The following is a 26,119-nucleotide window of genomic DNA, read 5'->3' on the forward strand; positions in this document are numbered from 1 at the left end:
ACAGAGCAACATTCATGGTATAGATCTTTTGTTTCTTTATTCTTATCAGCATAATGTACAGAAATACCAGGCACATAGAAAAATAGTCAGAAAAATAGCCTCTTGTACAAAGCAAAGGTCCTAAGTGTTAAGTGCCAACCGTTGAAGGAATTCTCAGAGGACACAGATTACTAAAAGACGCTACAAACTCAGCCCAGATTCCCTTCCTCCATCCTCATCACAATCATATTTTATCATCATTACTGTACTGTTTACAGTAAGAGGCTTGGTGAAAGAAAGACCGCAAATTGAGGAAAAACTACACGTTTTGTTTTAAGAAAACAGCAGTACTGCAGCATATAGACTGGAAGGCACTGATAAATCTACAAGGAAGAGATACTGAAGGTGGAATGATTAATAACTACAGATCCAGATGGTCTGGATCGAGCTGCTTCGTTGTCCACAGTTGACCAGACAGTAAGGCTACATTTATATACCTCGTAGCTCCAGCACAGGGCTGAATTCAGTTACCTTCATTTGAAAGTATAATGAAACAACACATATCGACGGGCCTGAACCCACATTACATTCAATGTGTAGTAAACATAGGTTCTAAGAAACCCTAGCCATGGATCACAGCTAAACGGATTTATAATATTTACATGTCAATGTAACAGAAGCACACTGACAAAAAATCAGCACAGAAGGCAATAAAACAGACAGCTTCTACAAAGAGGCGGACTCAAGCTGGTGAATGAAAAAAGGGAATTAAAGTGACGTCAAAGATTTGCCCTGTCAAAACACTCCATAGAATGGTATTTGCATAGATGTATATACATTTCAGCACTGACCTCTTTGAAATTCTACGCTCTGAAGACAAAAATAAGTTAATATTTACATACACTTTTGCTCTTTGATATAGACTTTGGATTACTTGCAGCGTACACAGTATCAAGATAGACAAAATGCTCCCGTCCATAAGGCCAGAGAGAATGTAAGGCAACAGCATTGGTCCACAGATGAGGGGTTCTGCAGGTGAGAGTGTGTGTCGTCCAACCATTAAATCATGAGAGTGTGTGTGTTATTTGGCTCCATCGTCCTCTGACGCTTGCTTAATCTGCCGTGAGTGCACCATTGCCCCGGCCAGGAGCTGCTGCTCCAGGGCGGCGTGCAGGTCTGAGCCCCCGAGCTCCAGCAGGGGCTCCAGCCCAGGAACCCCCCTAGGCACCCCGCTGTCCTCCAGGGGGCCGTCGGCCTCTCTAGGTCCCAGTGCCCTCCGCCTCCGCCTCAGATCCGTGTCTCCCTGGTCCCTGACCTTCTCGTGGGAGCCCTGGGGGCGAGCCTCATCTCTGACAGCCCCGTCTTCCCCACCTTCTCTGGGGTCTTCCTCAGCAGCAGCTTTCTCTTTGAGGTCTCGTCCTCCTTTCTTCAAAGCTTCACCATCTTCTCTCTCACCCCCCTGTGCAGCGTTCTTGGCTTCTATGGCTTGCTCCAGCTGGGCCTGCCTCTCCCGAGCCTCCTCCTCCTGCTGCTCTTTCAATGCTCTCTCAAGTATTTCATTGTCTGCTTTGTGCAGCTCCTGCTGGACTCTCTCTTGTGCAGCTTTCTCCTGTGCAAGTTTCTCCTTTGCTTTTTCCTTCTCCAGCTCCTGTTCTCTGATCAGCTTCTCTCTCCTCTCCCTGTCCAGTCGCTCTTTTTCTGCCCTCGCCAGAGCTTCTTTCTCCTTCTCTAACTCCTGTTGCTTGGCCAGCTTTTCCTGTCTCTCCCTCTCCATTTCTCTTTCTACCCTTGCTTGCACTTCTTTGTCCATCTTCTCTCTCTCTGCTCTCTCCTTCTCCTCCTGTTCTTTGGCCAGCTTTTCCTTCATTTCCCTCTCAAGCTGTGCTTTTTCCACTCTGGCCTGAACTTCTCTCTCTATCTTTTCATTTTTAAGATTTTCAATTGCCTCTTTTTCTTTATCTAGGCTTTTTTCTTCAACTTTCAGCTGAGCTACCTGATCATTTTGAAGTACAGGCTGAATGTCCTCAGGTCTTTTCTTTCCCAGTGGCACTCCCCTCGCCCCCAGCTCACTCTGGTGATGAGATTCTCCTCCAGGTACAACATTGTCATCCTCCTTGTAAGCTGCGGCAGCAGCTACTTTAGCAACCTTAACTTCAGCAGCGTTATCCACAACCTGAGCGTGATTCTGGTCCTGCGGAGCACCAGCTACCTCCTCCTTACCAGACTCTTTGGGCTTTGCTGCTCCACCTTCCACCCCTTCTGGTTCCTGGTTCCCTTTTTCTGCCTCACTTTCAGCAGCAGCCCCTTTAAATTGTAAAGACATATTTCAATTAAATTGTACACTTCCACCAGTATCTGTGCTCTCTGTTGAGTGTCTAATCTGCAAAAGAGAATGTGTAAATACGTACCAGCAGGTTGTTTCTGGTGGATTTCCTTGTGTTGTTCTTCTATCACAGCCAGTAGTTTCGCCTGCTGGTCAAGAAGTCTCTTCTGTTGCACCTGCTGCTCCTTGATCACCTGCAGTAGGACCGCGTGATCGAGTTGGCCCTCTACATGGACACAAAAACAGTGAATTAAAATAAGTAACAACCTGCTCAGACAAAGGTGCATTAGTTAGGAAGCTTAGTTAGGCTGGTATAGGGCCAGTCTCTAAGTAAGAAGGGGAAGAAGGGAAGTAGACAATATTGCACTATTTATGGAAACACACATCTCTAAATTGTTGCTTTCAACATAAACTGGAATGGGCAGTAATGGGCAGCTGTGGAGACACACAAACTATGTTAGGGGGGAAAGTGAGTGGGTGACTTCTACACTGGCACATTATTTATTAATAAATCATTTAGTTAGAGGTATATCCAGTACATATTGCACATAAATGCAATTATCAATAAAACAAATAAGGCCAACTGTGTGAATGTTGGAAAATTTGAGTGACAGACGGAGATAAAGAGAAGAAAAGGCAAGAGAGAATTCATACCTGCCACCAGCTTTTTAATCACTGTGATAGGAGTCCGCAAGAGAGAGAAAGAAAAAAAAGGGGTAAAGATGGAGAAGGAGAGAGCAAAAGTAAACAACAGAAGTCAACAAAAGCTAAAAAAGACTGAGAGCATCAGGCCAAGTCAAGAAGTAAAAGAAAGACATCTGTCCTGTGTTTTACACCATCAAAAAAAGGCACAATAAGCAAAAACAGATCACTGAGATGCGATATGTAAGATAAAACAAGCAAAGTGGGATGAGAAATAGAGAACTACACAGTACATAGCAGGGCACAGCCAGAATTAGCCAATTAAATTAAAAAATATACTAAAACATCTATTCAATAATGAAACCGATGGAGTTCAAAATAAACAGTGTAAGCACTTTATTCACTGGTGCAACCTTCCTTAAAACCCTCCATCTCTGTATTTAAATTCCTACATTTTCAAGAACACGTTCTAACTTTCATGCTGAGCAGAATCTAACCGTTGGTCAGAGTCCTGTACTACGAAACAGCCTGTAAGGTTATCAAGCTAACTTCAGGTTTAATTCTTGGTTTTCTGCACCACAACTATGAATAGAAAATAATTTCCTGAAGCTATATTTTAAATGAAATAATATTCAACCAATTGCAAGAATTAAAAATCTGAAATATTTACCACTAACTACCACAGAGTTTCCCTGGGTGAAGGTCAGGATTTGATAGCTGCTAAGTGAATGACTGTGTTCCCACTCTACTTACCCTCCATCTTCTCGTCTGCTGTATCTTTGCTTTCTGCAGCTGGAGCCTCGTCTGCAGCATGACGACGCTCTCCTTCAGGAGCTGAAAGATCATCGAATATCACAATGTCAGTGTTGCACTTTCCTCTGTTTCTCCACCTGGTCGCCTTAAAGTACACCAACAGAGCTTCAAACACTCACCTTTCCCTGCAGCATCTTGAGCTTTGCCCGCTTTATCGACTTGCAGTTCAGCCGCCTGATTGGCCATCACAGCTGCATTCCCGGCTTGAGGATCTTTAACAGGATTCTTCTCCACCTCCTTTAGCGGGACGACGTCATGCTTTTTCTCCAACAACTCATTGGACAAGACCTCGCCTCCACCCAAGTCCACTTCCTCTTTCCTCACCGCAACCCCTGCAGGTTTCTCGTCCTTTTTGTCGTCGACCTTCACGGGGAGTCCTCCACCTTGCTCCCTATCCTTTACGGGTTCTTCCTCAGCAGGTTGGTTCTTGTCCTCCTGGAGCTCTTCGTTGTTCTTTCTTGTGTCTACTTTGACCTCGTCGTGAGGGATGGGTGGTTCGTGCCGGTGGGCCTCTCCCTCTGGCACGGCGACACCTGGGAGAACAGAAAACACTCATTCCACACAGTTCAAGATCCAGTTAGCATTCCTGTTTTCGGTTCAGATTCATTCCTTACCGGCACCAGGACGATCCAACTGCACCTCTTCCTCCTTCTTAACCTCGGGTACATCGACTGGTCCTTTAATCTGCGGGGGCTCAGCCTCGTCCCTCTCCGCAGGTTGTATCGCCTCCGCAGGTGGATGGTCAGGCTTTTCTACTTCCACGGGCTTCTTGTTTGCGGGGTTGTCTGTTTGGAGACACAAAATGTAACCTATTTCAACACAGACTGCTGCTTCTGGAAATCACGTTACTGTAGTAGGAAAGCCGACGTATTCCCAAACTGTGATCCCTAACAACTAAAGCTCAAGACATGGGATATCCATCATTGTTGGCTTAAAGTGACAGCATTCTGTCATTCAGGCATAGGTCACTGCTACGCTAACATTCTCAACGGCTTCGTCCAAACATATCCAAGACAATGATGGAAACATATATTTGCCAGATGCGACCTTGACCAGCACATCAAGGTTGAAGGAGCTACTAATACGCCAGAGACTTAAACTAATACCAAGCTTATCAACATGGAGGACAGGATCGGTCAGGATCTATGACTAATAAATGACACTGTGTACTTTTCGTCAGTTCACAGGTGAGTTGTCACAGTTTCTAAGCTACAGTTAAATCATTTGTTCCATAGCAGCTGTCTTCATGTTGAGCCTGGATCTCCATCACAGCTGTCAGGATATTATTTACTGTACAGGTCCAATCTGTTTATTAAATTCAGTTTTTGTTGTGACATATTTTCACTGTAGTCACCCAATAGGTCAAACAGATATGTTTCTATGACCACATATAGAACATGACCTTGCTTATCATTAAAGTAACCATCAAAGCCACGTTTCTCATCAGATGCGAGTTCCTGTCTGTTAATTTGACGCATGCAGTTCAGACTTGGGCCATGTTGAAATTGATGCAGATTTACACTGTAGCTCTACACTGCAGTCATCAAATCTGTCACTGTGTGGTTTGGATCAGCCACACAGCAGGACAGAAACAGACTGCAGCGCACAGTACGGACTGTAGAGAGCATCACTGGAGCCCCCCTGCCCTCCATCCAGGAACTGTACTCCACGAGAACCAGGAAGAGGGAACATCATCAGAAACCCCACTTACCCTGGATATAAACGGCTTTCCCCCCTCCCTTCTGGCAGGCGCTACGGAGCCATGTACACTAAGACGACCAGACACAAGGGAAGCTTCTTCCCCACTGCCATCACCCTAATAAACAGCTGAGCCATTCCTCCACACCTGTACAATAGACAGTATTCCAATGGATATGTACAGTATTTTTTGCACAATGAACAGCATTCTCTGCTTTTTGCACTGCATCATCACGAAGCAATTATCATTTTGCACTACTGTGTTTATATATTCCTTTCTAGCTTGTAAATATCTGTTTTTATTGTGTTATATGTATTTTTATCACTGCTATTTTTTTCTTTCTATAGTTTCTCTTTTTAATATTCTCTTTCCATATTCCTAGGGCGACACCAACAGCCGAAACCAAATTCCTTGCATGTTGTGTACGTACTTGGCCATTAAAGCTGATTCTGATTTGTTGCCAGGTCCGCCATAATAAGTTTGATGTGGCGACTTTTACAAAAGAGGGAGCATGGTGCTCATTCAGACATTCAGCTGCTGTAAGATTAACTGAAAGCAGGCATGAGCGAGTAACCGTTTTACCACCAGAATATTTGCACTTGTGTTTAGCATTGTTGCTAGCAGACTTTTTACACAGACTATAATTTGAAAAACTATGAGACAAATTACTGCAGTTAAATTAATAAACCATAAATGTGCCATCTCATTTATTTTAGCATTTCCTCTTGTCTGGTAAAAATGAAATTACCTTATAGTATTGCATTATATTTATCACTAGCCTTGCAACTTACTCTTTATTTTCTTGTACAGTGGTGTTTATTGAGGACATTAACTTGTGGTATTAAAATACATTAACAGCCAGGAATATTTCACTGTGCATACTGTCAGTTGTGACTATTTTCCAGCTGTTGATTTCTTCATGAGTAGATCCACTAGGTGGCAGCAAACACTGAAAATGGCACCAGTGGTTGATGTAACAGATGAGGGAAACCAACACGGAGAGAACAGGAGAAGAATAAAAATTGAAACTAACAAACAGGAAGCAGGTGTAGTTTGGAGGAAAGATTGTAGAAAAAAATCTACTAATCAGAAAAAAAGAGTTTCCTGCTGACAGGTTAGAGCAAGAAGAAAATGTGGTGTAAGAAGAGAAAAAGACAGTGAAAAGTGAGGATGAGGTACTGTCAGGACTCCCTCCACACTCTAAACTCTAAAACTGAAAACATTAAGTCAAAAGGAGTCTCATCTCCATTTGTTCCGTCTCTCCCCAAACCCATATCACCCCCTTCTCTTTATACAAACCAGAGCTTGCAGGCATTTTATAGCTGCCACATGAGATACAGGGGGAGAAGAGGGGGGAGAGACAATGTATTTTGGGGGGAAGGGGTGGCAGGAGAAATGAACAGAGGTAGAGGGGTGGAGAGAAATTGCTGGAGTTTGAAGGGCATCAATCTCGCTTCATCAATGTCAAGCACTCAGCGCTGCTTTCAGATATTATCAAGAGGTTATCTCCTCACCCTGCCTGTCTGTCTATCAGTCACTCTGTCTGTCTGCATCTTTTCTTCTCAGCCAGATAAAAGAAAGCCTTTCTTCTGCTGTGGCTTTGTGCTTTTGTTTTAGTCTCACTGGCCCCTTGCTACTGGTTCACATTCTCTTTACGCTGCTCTTTTAGGGTGCTGCAGTAGTCCATGACTTTGAAAATAAAACAAGAAATAAACATGTCTCTCGTACTGCTGGCGCCTTTTACATGAAATAATTACATGCAGCGCCGCTGTCCAATCTCAGACGCTATAGACAACCCTGGCTCCGGCCCGTTGAGGTAAATGTTTCCATGGCTCATTAGTAAACCACTTTCATCTACAGTCCATCAAGTGGGTAAGTGATTGCCAGCCATTAGAGAAAGTCATGATCTTTACCGTGCAGTTCAGGGAGGTCTGGTAGCAGCGGGCCGTTCCTGTCACGTGCAGGAGGCGGCGGCTGAACTCTGGTGCTGGTGCTCCTGGCCGAAATGGAGAGGGTGGTAAAGGTGCTGATCAGCAGGATGCCCAGACCAACACAAAGCACCAGCTACGCAACAGAGAGAGAAGAACAACAGGTTAGAAACATATTTTTACTTATTAAAAGAGCAGAAGAGTGCAAATTCAGACTACGCAACCTGAGCAATGATGCCATTCTTCTGGATCTTTCTGTAGATGAGAGCAGGACATATGAAGCAGATGAGGCTGCCCATGGTGGCTCCAGTCAGACCCAGAATGGTTTCCACTAAAGAGAGAAAAACAGTAACTATAAAACTGTAGAGCACTAATACCAACCAATTTCAGTTCCTACTTTTACACAAGGGGTAATGCTGCATTTGTCAGTGAGTATGTGTTAGATATGTTGAAATAATGACCAAACATAAATGGATAAATAGGGGAAATAGTGAACTAAAAGCAGGCAAGGGCTGAAATACAGGTTGCAATCAAAATATTGGAATGTGTGTGCAACATGTGAGAGCAGTAACTGTCACAATAGCATGTGACATTGAGCGATGAACATCACAAACTACATTATAAATGTTTCTGTGACCACTGGTGGAAGTGTATTTGCAAAGGACTGGAGGATTGTGGTGGGTCTGCAGCTACCACCAGGAGAAGAAACAGGAGTTTTTCACAGTGGAAGAGCACCACAATCTCCAAAACCGATGTCAGGAGTGCACCAGAAGCTTGCACTTTGTTCACTTCAACATTCACAGGGTTTTGCTCCAGGAATTAGTCACCTAGCACTTGGCTGTGAGGAGTCTGAGGGAGAATATTTGGCGCAAATGACCTGAACTGTGGCACAGTTGGGTGAATACCCACAGGATTTTAGGCCACAACAAAAGCCATCACTCCCCACCTGCCCTACTCATTGGATTTGGCACCCTGCAACATTTTTATCATCCCAAACAATGAAATTCAAGTTGAAGGGTCGCCGTTTTGACACAGTGGAGAAGATTTCAATGGTGAATGACATGCTTAACGGGATTTCCACGGAACAGAAGTGCTGCAGAAGCACTTGGAGCAGTGTATTGTTACACAGTGATAGTGTGGCAGCAAAATTTAAATAAGGTAAGTGTTTTCATTTTTGTAGGCACAGTTTTAGGATGTTTTGCTAACCCTCGTATTTAGCAAAAAGCAGAAACAGCTTGAGCAATGCATAATAAACTGTGACACATAAGCAGTTTAAATAATTAGCTTAAGGTAATGGAATAAAGTAATGAATAATGTCGGACGATCCAGCCTTCTCCTTTCCAAGTACTGCAGACAAAGCAAATGAAAAAGCAAACTGTGTTCACTGTGTAAAACACGGCACCGACGCTGCCAGAGGTGAGGAGTTTGTATCCCACTGCATGCACTGTTTCCTATCTCTTCTGCTATACAGGAAGAAAAAAAAAACTCCCCAGATCCAAGCTCCTTATCGCTAGCTACATTCATACCTGCCTCTGCCATTCACAAGCACCTGCCCAGTCCCATGCAGCCTCCATCCATGGCACGCTGCTCCTGGCAGCAGCGAGCCCTGGCCCCACCCATCCCTCTGTGGACCGGCCGGCTGGGCGTCAGGCCCGGAAACCCATCGTTCATCCAGAGGACGGACACCATATTGTTTCCCTCAGATTTAGTGTCCATCCTCCCCAGGGTCCTTACCTCCCTTCTCCTCAGTCTATTAGTCTGATTAGATACACAGAGAGCCAGCCAAACCTGCCGTGTGTGCGTGTGTGTGTGTGTGTGTGTGTGTGTGTACGTCTGTGTCCACCCAATCAAAAGTTTAACAAACAGCGACAGTATAAAAGGAGGAATAAAACATAAACTAATGCCAACCTTTACATCTCCACCATTTTGGAGCCGTTTGTGAGCGGACAGACCGACTTGAAGAAGCTGACAGGGAGCCAGTATTGGTGCGTACGTTGACATGTGTGTGTGTGTTTGTGTGAGCGTGTGAGAGAGTCTGGGAAAATAATAGCCCTATCTTCCTGTCTGCCCATCTAAAAGGAGATAAAAGTTAGGGTCCTGATTTAAGGACTGTGTTAGAGTGTGACAGTCACTGACTCGTAAAGTCACATTCACACACGTCGTAAAGCTCCCCAGCTACTCCGCCCACATAAAGGAACACATGCACCTTAAAGACCTCCAGTGAGCTGCGCACATAGACACACACACATAACTGTAGTCCATTCAATCCAGGCCCAATTGTTCTCTCACACACACACACACACACACACACACACACACACACACACACACACACACACACACACACACACACACACACACACACAGACAGAGGATGTACCGTTGGGGATGAGAATGCCTCCCAGCATGGTGCCAAACACAATGCAGAGGGTGATCATCTTGAAGCGCAGAGGAGGCATGTAACCTCCGGCAGCGAATGTCCCATCCTTCTGCTGTAAGACGGAAACGGAAATGTGAGAAAGAAAAGAAATGACAAAAAGCGGGAAAAAAATCCAGCACTGACTGACAGTTTCCAATTTAAAAAAACTGAATCAATTTCTTTTATTCAAAACATGCGCTGATTTTGTCTTCATACACACACCTTGTACCACATAGTGTTTCAGATTCATATCTTGTGGCTACACCAATTCTTGTGAACAATATTAACGTCCAGTACAGTCTTGATCTGACTGATTATTAATCCAAAAGGCTTCACATATAGGTGTCACAGCAGGTGCTTCCGCTGGTCTCTGTTTACATGCAACAGATTGTCCAACTCCTCTACAGAGAGCATAAGAGTCTCTATGTAACGTGCTAGATGAAAGGGTTGAAATGAGTACGTATAAAAGGAAATAATGAGAGATGTTAGTATGCTGAATTCAGCCAACAACTACCAGAATGTGGGGTTGGAGGTAATTTAATATCAGTGTTTCCCATTATTAGCTCGGCTGGGACGGGAAACGCACTAATTTGCAAAGTTTCATAATGAACTGAAATACAGAAATGTTCAAATGAAGCGTATCAAGAATGCTACGTCTCAGTTTGATAACTGTAAACATCCATGAACTACAGACACTGGATAATTTATTACAACTGATAAAACCGACAAAGAATATGACGCTTTCAAGAAGCACTTTGTCTTAGGAATAAATATGTCCGGAAGGTTCTGTTTAGTAAAGCAGAGAGACACCATCATAATGTTGCATGAGCTTTCCTTTTCTAGGGGCACCAAACACAGCTCACAATATTTGGATGACTGTTTTACTGAAATATGGGCCTAATTTGCCAATTTATGGCTTAATAAAGAACCTTGATTACCTCCGTCAGCTTGGATTTTACTGTGGCTGTGGCTCCTTACTGGTAACATTACTTCTCACACACTCCTAACATAACAAGGACCCCTGGCCCTACGTCACACCCATGTTACCCCACAAAGCCACTTACCTAATTGTTAGGTATTTATGTGAGACAAAGTAATCAAAGCAGATAAAATATTTGCATTGGGACACCTTGTATACAGATCCAACTGCACTGTGTGCCCACTAACTGCGGTGATTAGTTTTTTGGCAACAACAACACACAACGAAACTTCCAGGGAGCGTTCCAGGAGCGCTTGGAGCAGCGCATCATAGACACGTAAAATAAGCTTACCGTAATTTACAATAAATTGATTGATTGATTACCTCTGTCAGCATGCACTTCACTGTGGCTACATGCTGGAAACATTACTTCTTACACACTCAACACACTGAGAGTCAATCACTTTCCACAACGACGACCCACTGGACCTGACTGTTAGGCTTTCATTTGGGACATGTGCAATTAAAATATTTGCAGTGGAACACCTTATGCACAGCATTATTTGATGATTTATTGAAATTTAAATGAATTTAGTAGCAATTTGTTGAACAAAACAGAATCAAAATCTAACTTTGTGGGAAACACTGTGTTAGTACACACACATGGCTGAACAGGAAGAAATTTCACATCAAAGAACAACTACCAAATTGATTTTCAACCACATAAACAAGCACGATTTGTCTGCCCTACGGAACATGTAAACTGTTCCCAGATTTTATGCATTTTGTACGCGGAGAGCGTGTGAGTATTTGAGCTGACCTGCTGCTCAAAAAGCATGGTGTTGATAGCCTGGCGGCAGGGCAGGATCATCATGGGAAATCCGACGGCCACAGACATCATAAAGCCCACACGGATCATCTCTGTCACCAGGTTGGATGGAAAATTCATCAGCACGTTTCCTGCAATGTTCTCCGTGAAGCTGACGTAGCCAAAGAAACCCACCTGGTTAGGAGAGAAACGGGGGGAGCCGAAGCAAAAAGAAGAAAATAATATAGAAGACAATGTTTTTTTTGCAACTGTGCGCACGTTAATAAAACATCTGCTGTGCCGTCACATGAAGCTTTCAAAACTCTTTTCGTGCCAGAATTAAAGTCAAATTTTACCACTGATGGAAATATAAAAATAGCTGGATTTCTTTAGAAGAGTAACACTGAGGCATTAAAGGCTGTAACTGAATTGATTCACTTTTTAAAACACTGATCTGAAGAAAGTAAAAAAAAAAAAAAGATCGGGGTAAGTAGATACTGTAGCGTCACAAAATCACAAGGTTTCATTGTGGCAGCAGCGACAGGGAGGCAGAGGCGTGAACGACGGTGGCTGGCGTGTGTGGAAGTGCGATTCCACTCACAGTGATGTAGAAGATGGTGACTACGTGGAGGGCCGAGGTGAAGATGGTGCTCATGCGTTTGACTGACGGCTCGTCCAGGCTGTCGTAGGTCGGCAGCACCTGCCTGCGAGAGACAAGCAGCCCAAAAACACACTCGGCATGCCGCATGACACAAGACCACACTGCTGCTGCTGCTGTGCGTATTCATGTGCTGTCTGATTTAGACAAATGCTCCTATAGGAAGTGAGACTTTACCATCCCGGTGCTGGGAGGGAGGTCAAGAAAAATAATCTCACAGATGTTCTATGAATGGAATTTGTCTTTTTTTTTCTATTCAGACAGCTGACAATATGACAGTCTTCATAGCTACTTACTTCAGATTTGGTAGTGGAAACTGCTCTGTAAAGCTCTTTAATGAGGAGCCATATGGGGGCCCATTTGTGCTGCTCAGTAATCAAATGATGCATCTCTTTCTCCATGTCTTTGTCAGCATCCCACTCACGTCACTACTTCTGTTGTTTAGCCCATTAAAATTTCAACACTGTAATGCCACCATCACTAATAACATTTCAGATTAAGATTTGTATTGTCTACTTAGCTGTAGTGCAACTTCTATCTTCACTGACTGTAAAAGTTATTCATAGCAGCTTATTAACCTGCAGTCCCCTTCCAACTTTCACAAACGTCCTTTAACAGAATCAAAAAACAAAACACAACTTGCTCTATTTTTTTGAGTTAAAGAGCTCATATTATGCTTTTTTCCCCCTTTAGTGTGCTAGTGCATCTACACCAAAGTGAGTTATTCTTTCCAACAGAAAACCCCGCTCCTCTCCAGCCAGAGACACCTGATTTGAATTCCATACTTTTCTGCTGTTACTTATCTACTTCACCACGTAACACATTTTCATAACGCCTACCTAGTGGCTAGATCGACACAGCCATAAACAAAGAATGAACAATTTCCTTGTAGTCCACCATTATTTTCTCACTATTTCTTCTCGATCTACAACCCTCTGCCTGCAGTCAGAGATCTGGGGTTACGATAAGTAACCAGCACTGCCTCGCTGACCAATCACAGCAGACTGGGCTGTTCTGTAGGTGGGCCTTAAAGAGACAGGAAGTAAACAGGAGCATTTCAGTCAGAGGAAGAGAAGAAATGCTGCAATATTGTGCAGTAGAAGAAAAACTTTTTTTTTTTTTTTTTTTTACATTAAAGCATGACAACATACTCTAATACACCGTAAAAATAATGTGACAAACCTGTAAATGTGCATAATATGAGCGCTTTAAGATTTGTATTCTCTACTGAGCTATAGTCCAACTTCTTTCTTCTTAAAGTTGCTTGTGGTAAACTGTACTAATCTAAAGTTGCTTGAAAGTCAATCAACCAGATTAAAAAAACAAGGCATGGTTCATTTTGTTGTGAGAAAATACAATATCACACCTGCAAGGTCAACAAACAATTTAGCATTTTTATTTAAGTTTATATTCCGAAATGACTGCTCTCTTACTCATGTACTTTTGCTGTTTTTTCTCTCAGTTCCATTTTTATATTCATTTATCAACTGTTTCATTATCATTCAATAAGCACGTCTGTGATAAAGAAATCATTCAGTTGATTACTGAACACAGAAACAGGCCTTTAAACCCTTATATCAAGCAATCCAGACAAAAAAAAATGCATTAAAATACAAATTGTGTGTCTGACAGTCCATGCACATGAATGCAACAGGCTTTTCAGCATGAAGCACATTTTCATGTCAATACACGTTCATATTAATTCACTAACAATTTATGGTTCCAAATTTTAAAATGGGAGTAGATGAAAGTGATGTAATGGCAGCGGGGGTGAAGAGCTGTATCTAGGAAGTGTTTGTCTGCATACCAGTGTGTGCATGTGTGTGTGTGTGTGTGTGACACAGAAAAGGTGACAGTAGTCAAGGCTGGCTGAGGGTAAACCTGAGTTCGTCTGTCTGTCTGTCTGTCTGTCTGTCTGTCTGTCTGTCTGTCTGTCTGTCTGTCTGTCTGTCTGTCCACCCAGGCGTCTATCTGCTTCTGTTACTTCCTGCTCTGTGCTAGAAAGAGAGTGTGGGAGTGTGGAGGGGACCATTGGCACATTAACCAGTGAATTTACAGGCTTTATATATAGCAGCGAGTGCCTGACAGGTTTTAGAGCGTTATAAACTTTCTTGGCAGACTCTTTTTGTTCACCTTCTTTCTCTCTCTGTCTCTCTCTCTCTCATACATGTAAAAGGAATAACCACAGAGCAGAAATGAGAACACTCTCTGGCTCCTGTTCTCTTTTTTCCTTTCTCTCTCTTTCACACACTCTGGTTTTACTAGTGAGCACTGTCCCACGATGCTATTCCTTGACGCTTGTTTAATCGGCAAACCAGTAAATCTTATAGCCAAGGTTAAATAAAACGGTATATTGTAAGTGCGCAGCTGAAGCATCTAATGGTCACTCAATAGTCCTGACTCAGAGGCTAATGTCCTCTGTCCTTAAACAGAGGAAATATGATAAAGTCTTTAAAGTGAATGCGAGGACGCATGTGAAGCAGATATTGTCATAAACTTGAAAACAAACTGACAGTAGCATCACAGAGGGACACTTCTGCCACACACGGTTTTCTTATGTCCCTCCACTTTGAGCTAACTGCTCCTCGCTAGTCAAACGTTCAGCCAAAAAACAACAGGGCCAGCTCCCATCCCATCATAATGGTGATGTTAAGTAATGTTTTAACTGAAAGTAAACACGTTTCATGAATGTAATAAAAATCCAATGTGCTGAGAGCTGTTTAATCAGCCTGTGAATACATCAGCGTGTCTGTAAGATGGCGCCGGTCCAATGTGTTGATTAGTGGTTTGGCTTAAGCTGCCTGCCGCCTAACGGAGCGCTTGCCTCGCTCAGCCTGACCACAGGCCAAGAAATCGCCCTGCCAAATATCACTCAGCACTACTAGTGGGACCCTGCGCACAAAACACACATGCATAAACACATACAAGCACATACTTTCTTCATGTGTTGCATCACATGCACACCTCACTTGCTAATGAACAGGCCCGCCGTGTCATAATGTTATGTTGGCTTCGTGCGATTACATTAATTAAAGTCCTGTTTCGGTCTCAAGGCTACAGTCGCTCCTATCACTTACCTCACTCGCTCTCACACAAACAAAACCATACACCGCCACCACCCCAAACATCCGGCCCCTAATGACCTCACCACAACACTCCCTACATCCCTCCGCAGCCCTGCGTTCAAAATCAAAGTCAAACTTTGGTCTGCAGAGATCCCATTAGACACTTCACAACCCTGCAAACCCAGAGCAAGCACTGGAGGACAGGACAGAAGACAACAGAGCATGCAGATGGGTGAAAATGGATGAACTAATGAACAGAACAAAGAAGCTGTGATCAGTGAAAATATAGTAGTGTGATTTCTGCATTCATTGTGCGGTACGTTAAAAGATGCAAAGACTTTGGCGAGAAATATTGAATATTTACATGCTAGGTACACCTCTAAGTATCTCGTATGTTACGGCTTGTAATGTTTCTAGAGCAGGGCTGTAGTCTCCAGGTTGACTGATTGGTCGATATGCTCCCAGTTCTCATTGGATAAACAATCGGCAGTGTTACTTTCATAAGGACAAAAGAAGCAACAGGTTGACAGCAGGATACCTGTGAACTCACCTAACCTAATGGAGACTTGTAGGCCTAACTCCTTTAACACCTCCAAGCTATTTGAGCCCATGTTAAAGAAGTTGCCAGTGTGGCCTAAACTCAAGTGTAAACTCTGCAAACAGCACTTTGTATGTCACAGCTCAACAACCAACATGGCATATCATCTAAAAACGTGTTATATACCTCAATATTTCTTGTGCTGGGATCATATGAATGAAATTATATAAAGATGTGCAAGTGCACATTGGTCTGCCACAAGTCTGTTGTTATTTCAGTTCAAAATTAAGAGCCTGAAATAATTTAATATGCTGCAAATATTAGCTTTTTATGCCTAATTACAATAAATTTATGAGGTACTGTGCACTCAGGGTACTGTAGCAAATGCAGCAGTAGAGTAAATATGATTTCAGTTGACCAAGATTTTCCTCGATTGATTATAGCTCTGCATTAGAATTACTTTAACACCACAAAACTCATCTTTGTGTGTCAAACAAACACATGTAGAGTTTTCTAAATGAAAACAACCTGTTTCTACCTTAAAGTGACTTGAATGTAACTACACACTGTTCCTTCCTTCAGAATGTGCAGCTCCATGAAGCTCTTGCCTCTCTCTCTCTATCCACCCCTTCACACTCATGGCAGCTCGAGCACTCCAGCTCACCTACAGCTCTGCTCAAACACTATAAAGCTACTCTGCACTACACAACGGCAAGTTGCCATATTGCAGAAATTCAGCCGTAAGTGTTCGACCCTGGATCCAATTGTAAAGGAGAAAAATGACACTGAAAGCCAAACTCTGCAAGCTGACAAGACTGGTTCCTGAGGTTTGTGAAATATGAAGTCTGAGTCAACGATTTAGAGACTGGAGACTGCAGCTTCAAGGAAAAAAATGTTTAACTATGGTGCTGACTGCTTATTTCACCAATGACGTGTCTTCTAGCATACAAATAACCATACGGCCATGCTAACAAGGTAACAAAAGCACACTTGATTTTCACTAAATGGATCTTTAATTCACTTAAGAATTTGTCTACACTGATTCGACGTTTTTTTGTTTTGTTTTGTTTTTTTCAGGGAATTCAAACTCTAGTTTTTGTAACTATAATGCAGCCACTTTATTTCATTTTCAACATCTACTTTTGCTAACAGCTAAACTGTGTTTTTTCTTATTATATCAGAAATAAACAGGAGTAGTGTGGACAAAAAAGCAGTTTAAGTTTGTGGTTATTTCGTAAAAGGTCAGACCCGACAGTGGAGCAGATTGTAAAAAGCACATTAGCGAAATATGCCGCTTTCCTTTGCAGCTACGGATGCCTTATCGACCATCCCATCTCCACCACAAATCTGTGTTGCTCTTCCCAAACCCTCCACTGTGGCTTCAAGCAATGTGGTAAGCGTACATGCACTGATTGTGACATTTGCTCAGCATCTACATGCAGCAATGAAAGACTTAATTCACTGTGTCACTGAGTGGAAAAGCCGGGATTTGCCCGGCACATGTTTTACAGACTACTGTCAGATTTTCCCTCTTCCACGTCAATGAGCTTCCAACTTGTTTGACGTTACTTTCATTACATGATCCAGTGCGAGTGGAGGGGCGTGAGGAGTACTTACGACTGACAGGCGAAGGCCATCCCACAGATGGGGAGACAGCGAAACACACCCTCCCAGCGCACCACAGTGACCTGCCCTAGCCACCAGCCGCTGAGCAGCCCGTGTTTGAACGAGGACAGCACCATCTGAGGGGAAGGAGGCGGGGAGGGGGGGGAGGAGGAGGAGGAGGAGGAGGGGAGTTACAGCCCAAACCAAATGAAGACAAGTGAAGGGAGGAGGGTGGGGAGAGAGCACGAGGAGAGGAGGGAGGCTGCACCCATGCTGACGGCTCACAGACAGATAATGACAGTAATGAATGAGGAGAGAAAACCGAAGAAAATGAAGAAAGGGAAACAACAAAAGAGACGTGACAGGAAACCCCACTCTGAACAAAAAACCTGTCAGACCTGAAAAAAAGCTGAGCAATGAATAAAAGTGAAATCATAAATTTGACAAAAAGTAAGGAGGCCTATGAAGGGGGGAGCTATCTAGACAACCTCACAGGTTTTTCGTCAGCATGTGTTTCCTTCGTCTTGCTCCTTTCGTTACCTGACAGAATCCCAAAAAGAGAGTCGAACCCTCCAGCCGGCCACACCCAGGCTGCTCATCAAACGTGAAACTTCCACCTCGCTATGTTACTACACTTCCCTGCCTTATTACTACTGCCACCAAAGACACACACACACACACACACACACACAGTCACAGTCACAGAGCTCAAATGGCTCAGACCAAACCAGGAGTAAAGGTGAAGCATGGGGATGACTGAGAAGAGTCAGGTAGGTTGGAGGGGGAGGAGGGTTTAAGGAGTGTAAAGTTGCAGGGGGGAAACACTAGGCTTCCTTCACTCTCCATCCCCCTCCACTGCCCTTACGGTGGTGTATTTTCGGGGGGTGGTTTCCATTGGTTTTTACTTACGGGTGACAGCAGAAGGTTGTGGCGATAATGGGCAGGCACTGAATGACGCCTTTCAAGCGCCACAGGTGAACCTGCTCCACCCAGGAGCCCGAGATTATGCCGTAGCGCAGGGACGACAACACTATCTATGGCACCGGAAGCAGAAACAGCAGTGGGGAAAGAGGGGTGTGAACAGAAAGGTGAAGAGGAGGAGTGGGGGTAGTAAAGGTGGGTGAGGAGAGGGGCAGAAGGACAAGATGGAAAAAGAGGAGAGAGGTAAAGAAGCACAACGAAGAGGAAGGAAAAGAGGGGAACAAAAAAGGGTAGGATGAAAGGAGGAAGGGAAGGAGATACATCACTGTTAGCGGGTTAGGGGTCTGGGCCGGGCCGGGATCGAAAGCCGGACACACACCACACCAGTGCTCCAGGGTATCAGCATGCTACAGAACTAAAAGTCAAAGAGAGACTGCAAACTGTGAAGTCTGTGGAAGCAGCAGAAAACAGCCACACACCAACCGTGGGTGCAAACTTTAAAGAGCAAATGAGCTAAATCACAAGAGGTAGAAAACTGCTGCTGGACTGTACCTGGATCTGATCAAATATCTAAATCCATGAGCTGTGAGGGATTTGTGTGTCCAGTTCTGCTGCAGTACTGAACCCTGAGTGGTGTACCAGTTGATACTTTTGTAGGTAAATGTGTGTCGTCTTCGAATAATTGCAAGAATACTGACAGCAAGTGTTTTGGAATATGTTTAGCTGCTCAAAAAGAGCTCGATGTTGGACTGATGCCTATTGAGAAGAGACTATTTTCGGCATTTGCACTACCACAAAAACGTACCTGCAGGGCTGCTTTCAAAACGACATGCACAGAAGAAGAAAAAAATGTTTCTTTTAATCAGAAAAATAAATTGTAACTATTTTATATTAACCTGCTATACCCCAAAAACCACCAGCTGATTTGAAATGTATGTTGGCTTTTTCAAAAAAACAAAATGCCAATTACAACATTATACCATAAACTGCAAAAACAATTAGGATCATTTAACTTCTAATTTTCTAACTGTCTTTGAACTGCTCATCTGTGATGAGAAAAATCCTATTTCGTCAAAATCATTGTATTCTACACGTCTCCTTTAGAAATTCTCCTCATGTAAACTGTTCTGTATTATGTGAAATGCATTTGACGAGTTTAAATGTGACATACAAGTTTTCTTTTTGTAAAAAAAAAAAAACAAAAAAAAGGAGCATATATAGAAAGACAATTTCCTTTACTCCAACTGACCATCTAACCTCCATTTACTTTGTACTTATAATGTCTCTAGTGGCCACTTCCAACAAGTGTCTTCCCAGGGGAGAGCCTTTGTTTCAGCCTGTAAAGAGCAGTGCAGCAACTGTTTTCTGTCTGAAGGGATTTAGTGCAGATTTGCTCTTTAAACACAGGAGCAAGACAATATTGTGTTGGTAAGGAAGGCATAGTTCTGTACAATGGAGCAAACAAGGAAGGATTAACACATAAAACAACAGCATAACTTCTGTCCAAACAATATTCTGAAAATCACAAGTTAAAAGTCTGTAGCTTTTACTGTGTATGAAGTACTGTGTCTTTACGGAAGAAAGCTAAAATAAAGAATAGAGTTCAGGAAAACACATAACACACAAAAAAACATAAATGCATGAGCAAAATGCCTGTAAGTACTGCATTTATAAGTAAATGTAATATTCAAAATGCTTTACGTGGAGGATGCTGTGTGACTAAAGTACTTCTGAGACGTGCATTTCTTCCTGTTAATCTGACGGCATCTGAATGTGTCAGCTTCATGTCTGAATGAGAATTTTTCTGTAATAGTCACTTAGTGGCACTTTTACTAAGCTGGACCTCGTAACATTTACATATCGCTGTCAAATTAGGATGTATCCTGCGTTGTGTGAAGCATTTAAGGAGGGCTGTTTCCACACTTCAGTACCAATAATAGTCCATAAACATCACATGCACAGAAGACAAAGTTTGCGTGCCTTTAGTTGTCGGAAACGCACACACTGTCCTTTCATATATTTTGCCTCATTCACTTGGTAGTACAATCCATCTATTACAAACTGAAATGTGAGTAAAAACTTGACTGCAGCGAGTCTGTAATAGGTCAGATTAACAAGACTCTTCTGGGTTTTAACAAAACATTAACAGGAGCTGAAGTTTAGATTGTTGCTTCCAGCTGTTTGTAGGAGTCTTACTAAAGTCTAAATATTTTTCTGTCATATCAATCTGCACAGTAGGCTGTTGTGCATGGATGCTTCCTAGCCTATATTTGACCTCTGTGAAAATAAAGCAACTCTCAAACTATAGCAATAAGTAGCCTAGTAACAATGACAGCACATTATATGGTACCATAGGTTGGTATAGTCAGATAAATAATCATTACTCATGTACAAAGTTTTAATGTTTAGGAAATTATGAATAACCTATTACTTATCTGGACAGTTTGCTGCTATTGGTTTAGATTTAGTCTTTTTTTCATTAGTACAATATTATGCATTATACGTCATCTGGTGTATTGTCCAAATGTCCGAAGACAGAACACCGTCACTTTAGCAGAAAGATGAAGCCATGCAGTTACATATCCCATGTCTGAAAAGCGCTTATAATTACTGATAAATTACCACAAAGGTGTTTAATCTTACAGATGCTTTTAATATATCGATTGCCTATCTTAACACACAGCAAAAGCAAGTCAAATATTTCTATGTTTTCAGGTGAGAATTCTGCCTCACACATTTTGATTGTCGAGCTTTCTAACCAAAGCCCAAGTGTTTCTGCTGCAGCCAACTCAGATGCATCAAGTGTAGCTGACTGTGTTGATGCTCTCACCGTGAACATGAAGAGGGTGTAGAACATGAGGGCCATCGCTGAGAAGGACTGGATGGACGACATCATGTTCCTCTGCAGACTCAGAGGGAGGACGATGAACAGCGACACAACGATCAGCAGCAGCACACGAAAACTGCCTGTAACCTTTACAGAAAAGAATGAAAGAATAATAATAAACTTATGCTGAGACTAGATTTTTTCCTACTATTGCACTTGACTGTTAGTTGAGTGAAGCCCTGTTAATCTTGACAGGGTTTTCGGCTAAACTGGACTGAACGGCAGGATGTGTTTACACAGAGCAGTCAGGAAAAAAGTATGGAAACAAATTCAAAGTGGTGTGAGGTGCAGTAATAAGTGATGTTATGTAGTAGTATTATATGTAGTCATCTTTTGTTTTTTTACAGAATTAGTTACACCTGTGGGCACATGTAAAATGCTGCACATGATTATTCCAATTTTTTTAAATTTTGTAAAATGATTGGTGATATTATAACTTGGCTATACTGAAAAAAAATACATTTTTGAGCTCTCTATATATTTAGCCACAGTTTGCTTTCATAGAGGTGCAGATTTTTATATGGCAGTCTGTAAATATTGGAACAGGTTGGTGTTCAGAGGGGTGATTTATTATTGTTTTTTTGGGTTACAAAACATTAACCAGTGGAGAAAACGCATAACTTGATCATGATGTTAAGAAATGTGCAGACTGACAGATTGATGCCCCCAAATAATGATTCTCAGACCTGTAAACCCAACAGCTGAGCGAAGAAATTTGAGCCCAAATCAGCGATGACAACATAGAAGGCAATACAGGTCCCCAACATCAAACCGATCATACTGCAGGGACAGAGAGAGAGATGAAGACATGATTATTATGAGAGTGAAATATTTTGAAATTAATCTATTTAATTTTTTTTATTGATCCCACATGTGTTAAACCAATGCCCTTTAAAAAATTATCCAATAGTCTAAAATCTCTAACATTTATTTGCAGAAAATAAAACAGCCAAATAGTAGAAATAGATCAGATTCAACTTTAACGTTGCTTGCACAGTTGGGAATAAATAATGAAACTCACCTCGTCTCCACCAGCATTTTTCCTGGTTTCCCATAAGCATGGAACGCTACACAGAGAGGAGCGACATCAATGTGAAAAAGACGAAGACAAACAGACGGCAGCGTCCTAAAAATAGCCGGATCAAACTAGCATGACTAGCGCTTATCTAGCAGTTACAACACATTGGTCTGTAACTGTATGAACAACAATCCAGCAGCTTAAACTTAAATCTGACAGACTCTTGTTCACTGTCTTTTTCTGCAGTTAAAACCATTTTAAGTGTCTCAGTGGTTATCGCTGCTACTGCTTAGCCCCATCTTCTTCCTCTACTTTACACAAGCACTGGCTTTTGTTTCATTTCTTGCAAAAAGGTGACTTTTCCCTGAACATCTTGTCAGATATTGAGCACCGAGAACAACCAATTGCAAATATTTTACAAACTGTAAGCTGAATTACTATTATAGTGTCAGTAAATAAGACAAGATAAAGTAACATTTCTTTATGCTTGTTACTACTTGAACTCACCCAGTCCGGCATAGGTCCTTCGTTTGGTGTTGCTGGCTGTGTGGACCAGGAACATGCAGGACTTGTGGGTCATCCATGAGCAGAAGAACAACAGCAGAGTTCCCAGAACGATTCCACACTGTGAGAGGACAGAGAGAGAGTTATACCACATCTATAGTCTTGTGCATGCCTGGTGACTTGCTAAACTATTTTGTCTACATTTAGTCTTCAAAAATAAATAGGGAGGAAAAATATTTGCTGGTTTTACATTAAATGTTCCTCAAAAAAGACTTTGACACAAAACACAGCAGTCTATGATAATTCAGAAAAAGTCTTACACACATTTTAACATATAAAAAAAGTACCTTATCGCTTTACAGGGTATCCAGAACAAAAAATACACAGACCTGACAGAAATATTAAGTGTTTTCATGACTGATGCTTATACTGATTATTAGTTACCAAGGAAACAAGTTACCACCATTTAGAAACGATATGCATTTGAAGTAAAAATCAAAGCCTATGTCAAAATGTAGAGTAGCACAGTATTACTCATGATTTCTATCCAATCAGACAGTGCTGTGTGCTAGATATTGCTAAAAACCACAACGTGACAAGACAGAGATGCGGCTGCATCAGAACCAAAGCAGCACATTTTTAAACAAGAAAAGCACTCAGAGAGCACAGTACTCTGCCAAGACTGCTCACTCGTATGATTTCTGACAGATAAGACCTGATAAGTCCGCCGCGGTGGATCAGTAGTAGGATTGCAATCATGTGATCGTCAGCAGGCAGCGTTTACTTGTTGTCATAGTTACAGTGACACCTTGCCAATCTCACAAAGACAGAGAAATCTTTAACAAATCCATGGATCCAGACTGTAAGCTGCATCACTGCCAAAATCTAATCAGGTGATCCTTGTGGCATTTCTGACCTTCCCTGAAAATTTCATCCAAATCTGTGAGTCCGTTTTTCAGTAATGCTGCGTACAGACAGACAGAATAACAAACGGACAGACAAACGTATGCCGATCGTCACACAACTCCACCGCGTTCCTTGGCAGAGTAATTAATTGACTTTATCAGGGATGAGTTCAAATGAATAATGATTCTCCGACAAATGCTGAGTATCAGATCCAATAACCGGTCGACCCCTACTATCCACCTGCAGTTTGGTAAATCAGTTTAAACAAAGACAGGAACGCAACAATTAGCTTCAGAAGACTATGGGACAAGAATTACTGGAGAGCTGTGCCAAAACACTGCATGGTCAGAGAAAGGTTCCAATTTATGCATGTGATGCTAAATATGACAAATTTCCACTGTCATTTTTAGTAGAAAAGTACAATAACTAAGTTAAAAATGCTTAGAATATCACAGAAAATGTAATAATTAATATTTTTTGTACGAGTGGCTGTGAGCAAGAAAGCAGGCTGAAACATAATCTGACGACAATCCCAAGAATTCCTCACCCTTTTGTTTTGACATATTTTACACAAAAATAATAGAAGGTGACACCTTTCCCTGTAATGGTACTTCAGAAGAACTTCTGAAAACACTGAAGGCTTCATATTTCTAGCAACGCCTCCATAACAATGTCTTGAAATAGTTCAAGAGGAAGAGCAAATAATTCCTGATGTAGTCTCACAACAGATGATGAATGGAGATGCTGTTCATGTACAACCAAGCATTCACTGACTGTAAGAGGAAGCTGCCAAGCTATAAAGTAACACAGTGTATTCATCAAGCAAATTTCTCCTCACATTAATGCCCTTGTGCAGTGTTACCAAAAACACTCCGAGGCCAAAATGAAGCACACTGTCATCAGTATCAAGATGCAGGTCAGTTGCTGTCTAAAGATGCTGTAGTTTATTTTATACTGAGATGTGTGTATATTGGCTTTTCCAGCCCATCTACATCACTGATGGTAAACCTAATACAAAGAACACATCTCTAGAAACTTCAACATTTCCCCAATTCATGATTAACTCCAATTATTATTTTGGCGTACTACAGCACAAGCATTTGTACTTCAAGTGTGACAGATTGTATGTTTTTTCTATGACTGACTGTACGTAGAATTATGACAAGTTTTCAAAGATATCATACACTACCGTTCAAAACTTTTTGGTCACCCAGGCAATTTCATGTTTTCCATGAAAACTCACGCTTTTATTCATGTGCTAACATAACTGCACAAGGGTTTTCTAATCATCAATTAGCCTTTCAACATCATTAGCTAACACAGTGTAGCATTAGAACACAGGAGTGATGGTTGCTGGAAATGTTCCTCTGTACCGCTATGTAGATATTCCTTTAAAAATCAGCCGTTTCCAGCTAGAATAGTCATTTACCACATTAACAATGTCTAGATTGTATTTCTGATTAATTCAATGTCATCTTCCTTGAAAAAATGCTTTTCTTCCAAAAAAAGGACACTTCTAAGTGACCCCAAACTTTTTACGGTAGTGTATATTTATATGGTTTTATGTTTCTTATCATCTGCCTTTTTCCACTGTTACAGTCAGTCGGTATTTATTCTGTAAAATGTGTGCACTTATTCAACTTGTTAGCATTGTTGTCGATTTAATAAATGGCAATAATTCAATTACATCCTGGTTTATAATGTATTTTATCTTTTGCATTTTTTTTCACTTTGCCTTGAATAAGGCAGCTCTATTTTTATTTATTTATTTATTTATTTTTTAAGCTAACTAACGGATGTAAAACTTCTCCCGCCACTGTCAGAATAAAGGATTCGGGCTGCAGGTGACCCACCTGTTTGAAGCAGAAGGGCATGGTGAGCACACTGACTCCCACGATGCTGTTCACCACATTCATGATTAGGCCCCAGTTTGACGCCGTCATTTTGACCCACTGAGCGAGGCTTCGTCCTTTCGGTAAGAAAATGTCAAAATTCACGGAGACAGCAGCACATTGGAAGCTGAGCGTCACCGTCTAATCTCTGGTCCGCAGTGGACTATACTCCGGGTGTGTTTTCCTTCGCTATCAATGACGTGGCGCTCTGGGGGGAAACACAGAGTTTAACATTTGACATATTCTCACTTTTTTGTTGTTTTATTAAAACACCCACTAATAAATTACTCACAAAACGCCAAAGTAAATGTACAAAAATACACAACAACATGCCATAAATATTATAGCTTTTAGCCGGAGAGCTAACTCGGGTAACCGTTGGTAGTTTCCTTAGCTCACCTTTCTCTCTGTGCGCCCTCCGCCTCGCTGCCCTGTTTACGTTATCATCGGTAATTCTGTGACATTAAACGGCCGTTTATCGCTGAAAAGTTGCGTTTTTCGTACGTGTATAAGCCACAAAGTTGACAGAAACTCGGTTTAAGATGATAATAACAACCTGGGTGTTTTTCTGAACGCGTATCCAGGAAGTAGAGCT

At 42.0% G+C, this 26,119-nt stretch overlaps 1 protein-coding gene across 4 annotated transcripts; it reads right to left on the reverse strand.

The window, feature by feature from the left end:
* Positions 1–11: 11 nt before the first annotated feature.
* On the reverse strand, positions 12–26,119 carry slc38a10 (solute carrier family 38 member 10). 4 transcript variants are annotated; one of them, XM_023285006.3, is made up of 18 exons: positions 25,924–26,119; positions 25,486–25,732; positions 22,730–22,847; positions 22,226–22,271; positions 21,891–21,984; positions 21,148–21,291; positions 17,409–17,533; positions 12,132–12,234; positions 11,543–11,725; positions 9,765–9,876; positions 7,609–7,715; positions 7,370–7,520; positions 4,372–4,542; positions 3,877–4,290; positions 3,698–3,778; positions 2,957–2,977; positions 2,388–2,528; positions 12–2,283 (listed from the first exon to the last, which is right to left on the reverse strand). In XM_023285006.3, the coding sequence occupies exons 2-18, from the start codon at positions 25,573–25,575 to the stop codon at positions 1,061–1,063; spliced, it is 3,324 nt and encodes a 1,107-aa protein (XP_023140774.2). In that variant the 5' UTR covers positions 25,576–25,732; positions 25,924–26,119; the 3' UTR covers positions 12–1,060. The 4 variants fall into 4 exon arrangements, with proteins under 4 accessions (XP_023140774.2, XP_023140775.2, XP_035810862.2 ...); XM_023285007.3 differs by lacking the exon at positions 17,409–17,533 and adding an exon at positions 18,306–18,430 and having other exon boundaries at positions 25,924–26,118; XM_035954969.2 differs by lacking the exons at positions 2,957–2,977; positions 17,409–17,533 and adding an exon at positions 18,306–18,430 and having other exon boundaries at positions 25,924–26,118.

Source organism: Amphiprion ocellaris, chromosome 18 (assembly GCF_022539595.1).
Source record: "Amphiprion ocellaris isolate individual 3 ecotype Okinawa chromosome 18, ASM2253959v1, whole genome shotgun sequence".
NCBI classification, from domain to species: domain Eukaryota; kingdom Metazoa; phylum Chordata; class Actinopteri; family Pomacentridae; genus Amphiprion; species Amphiprion ocellaris.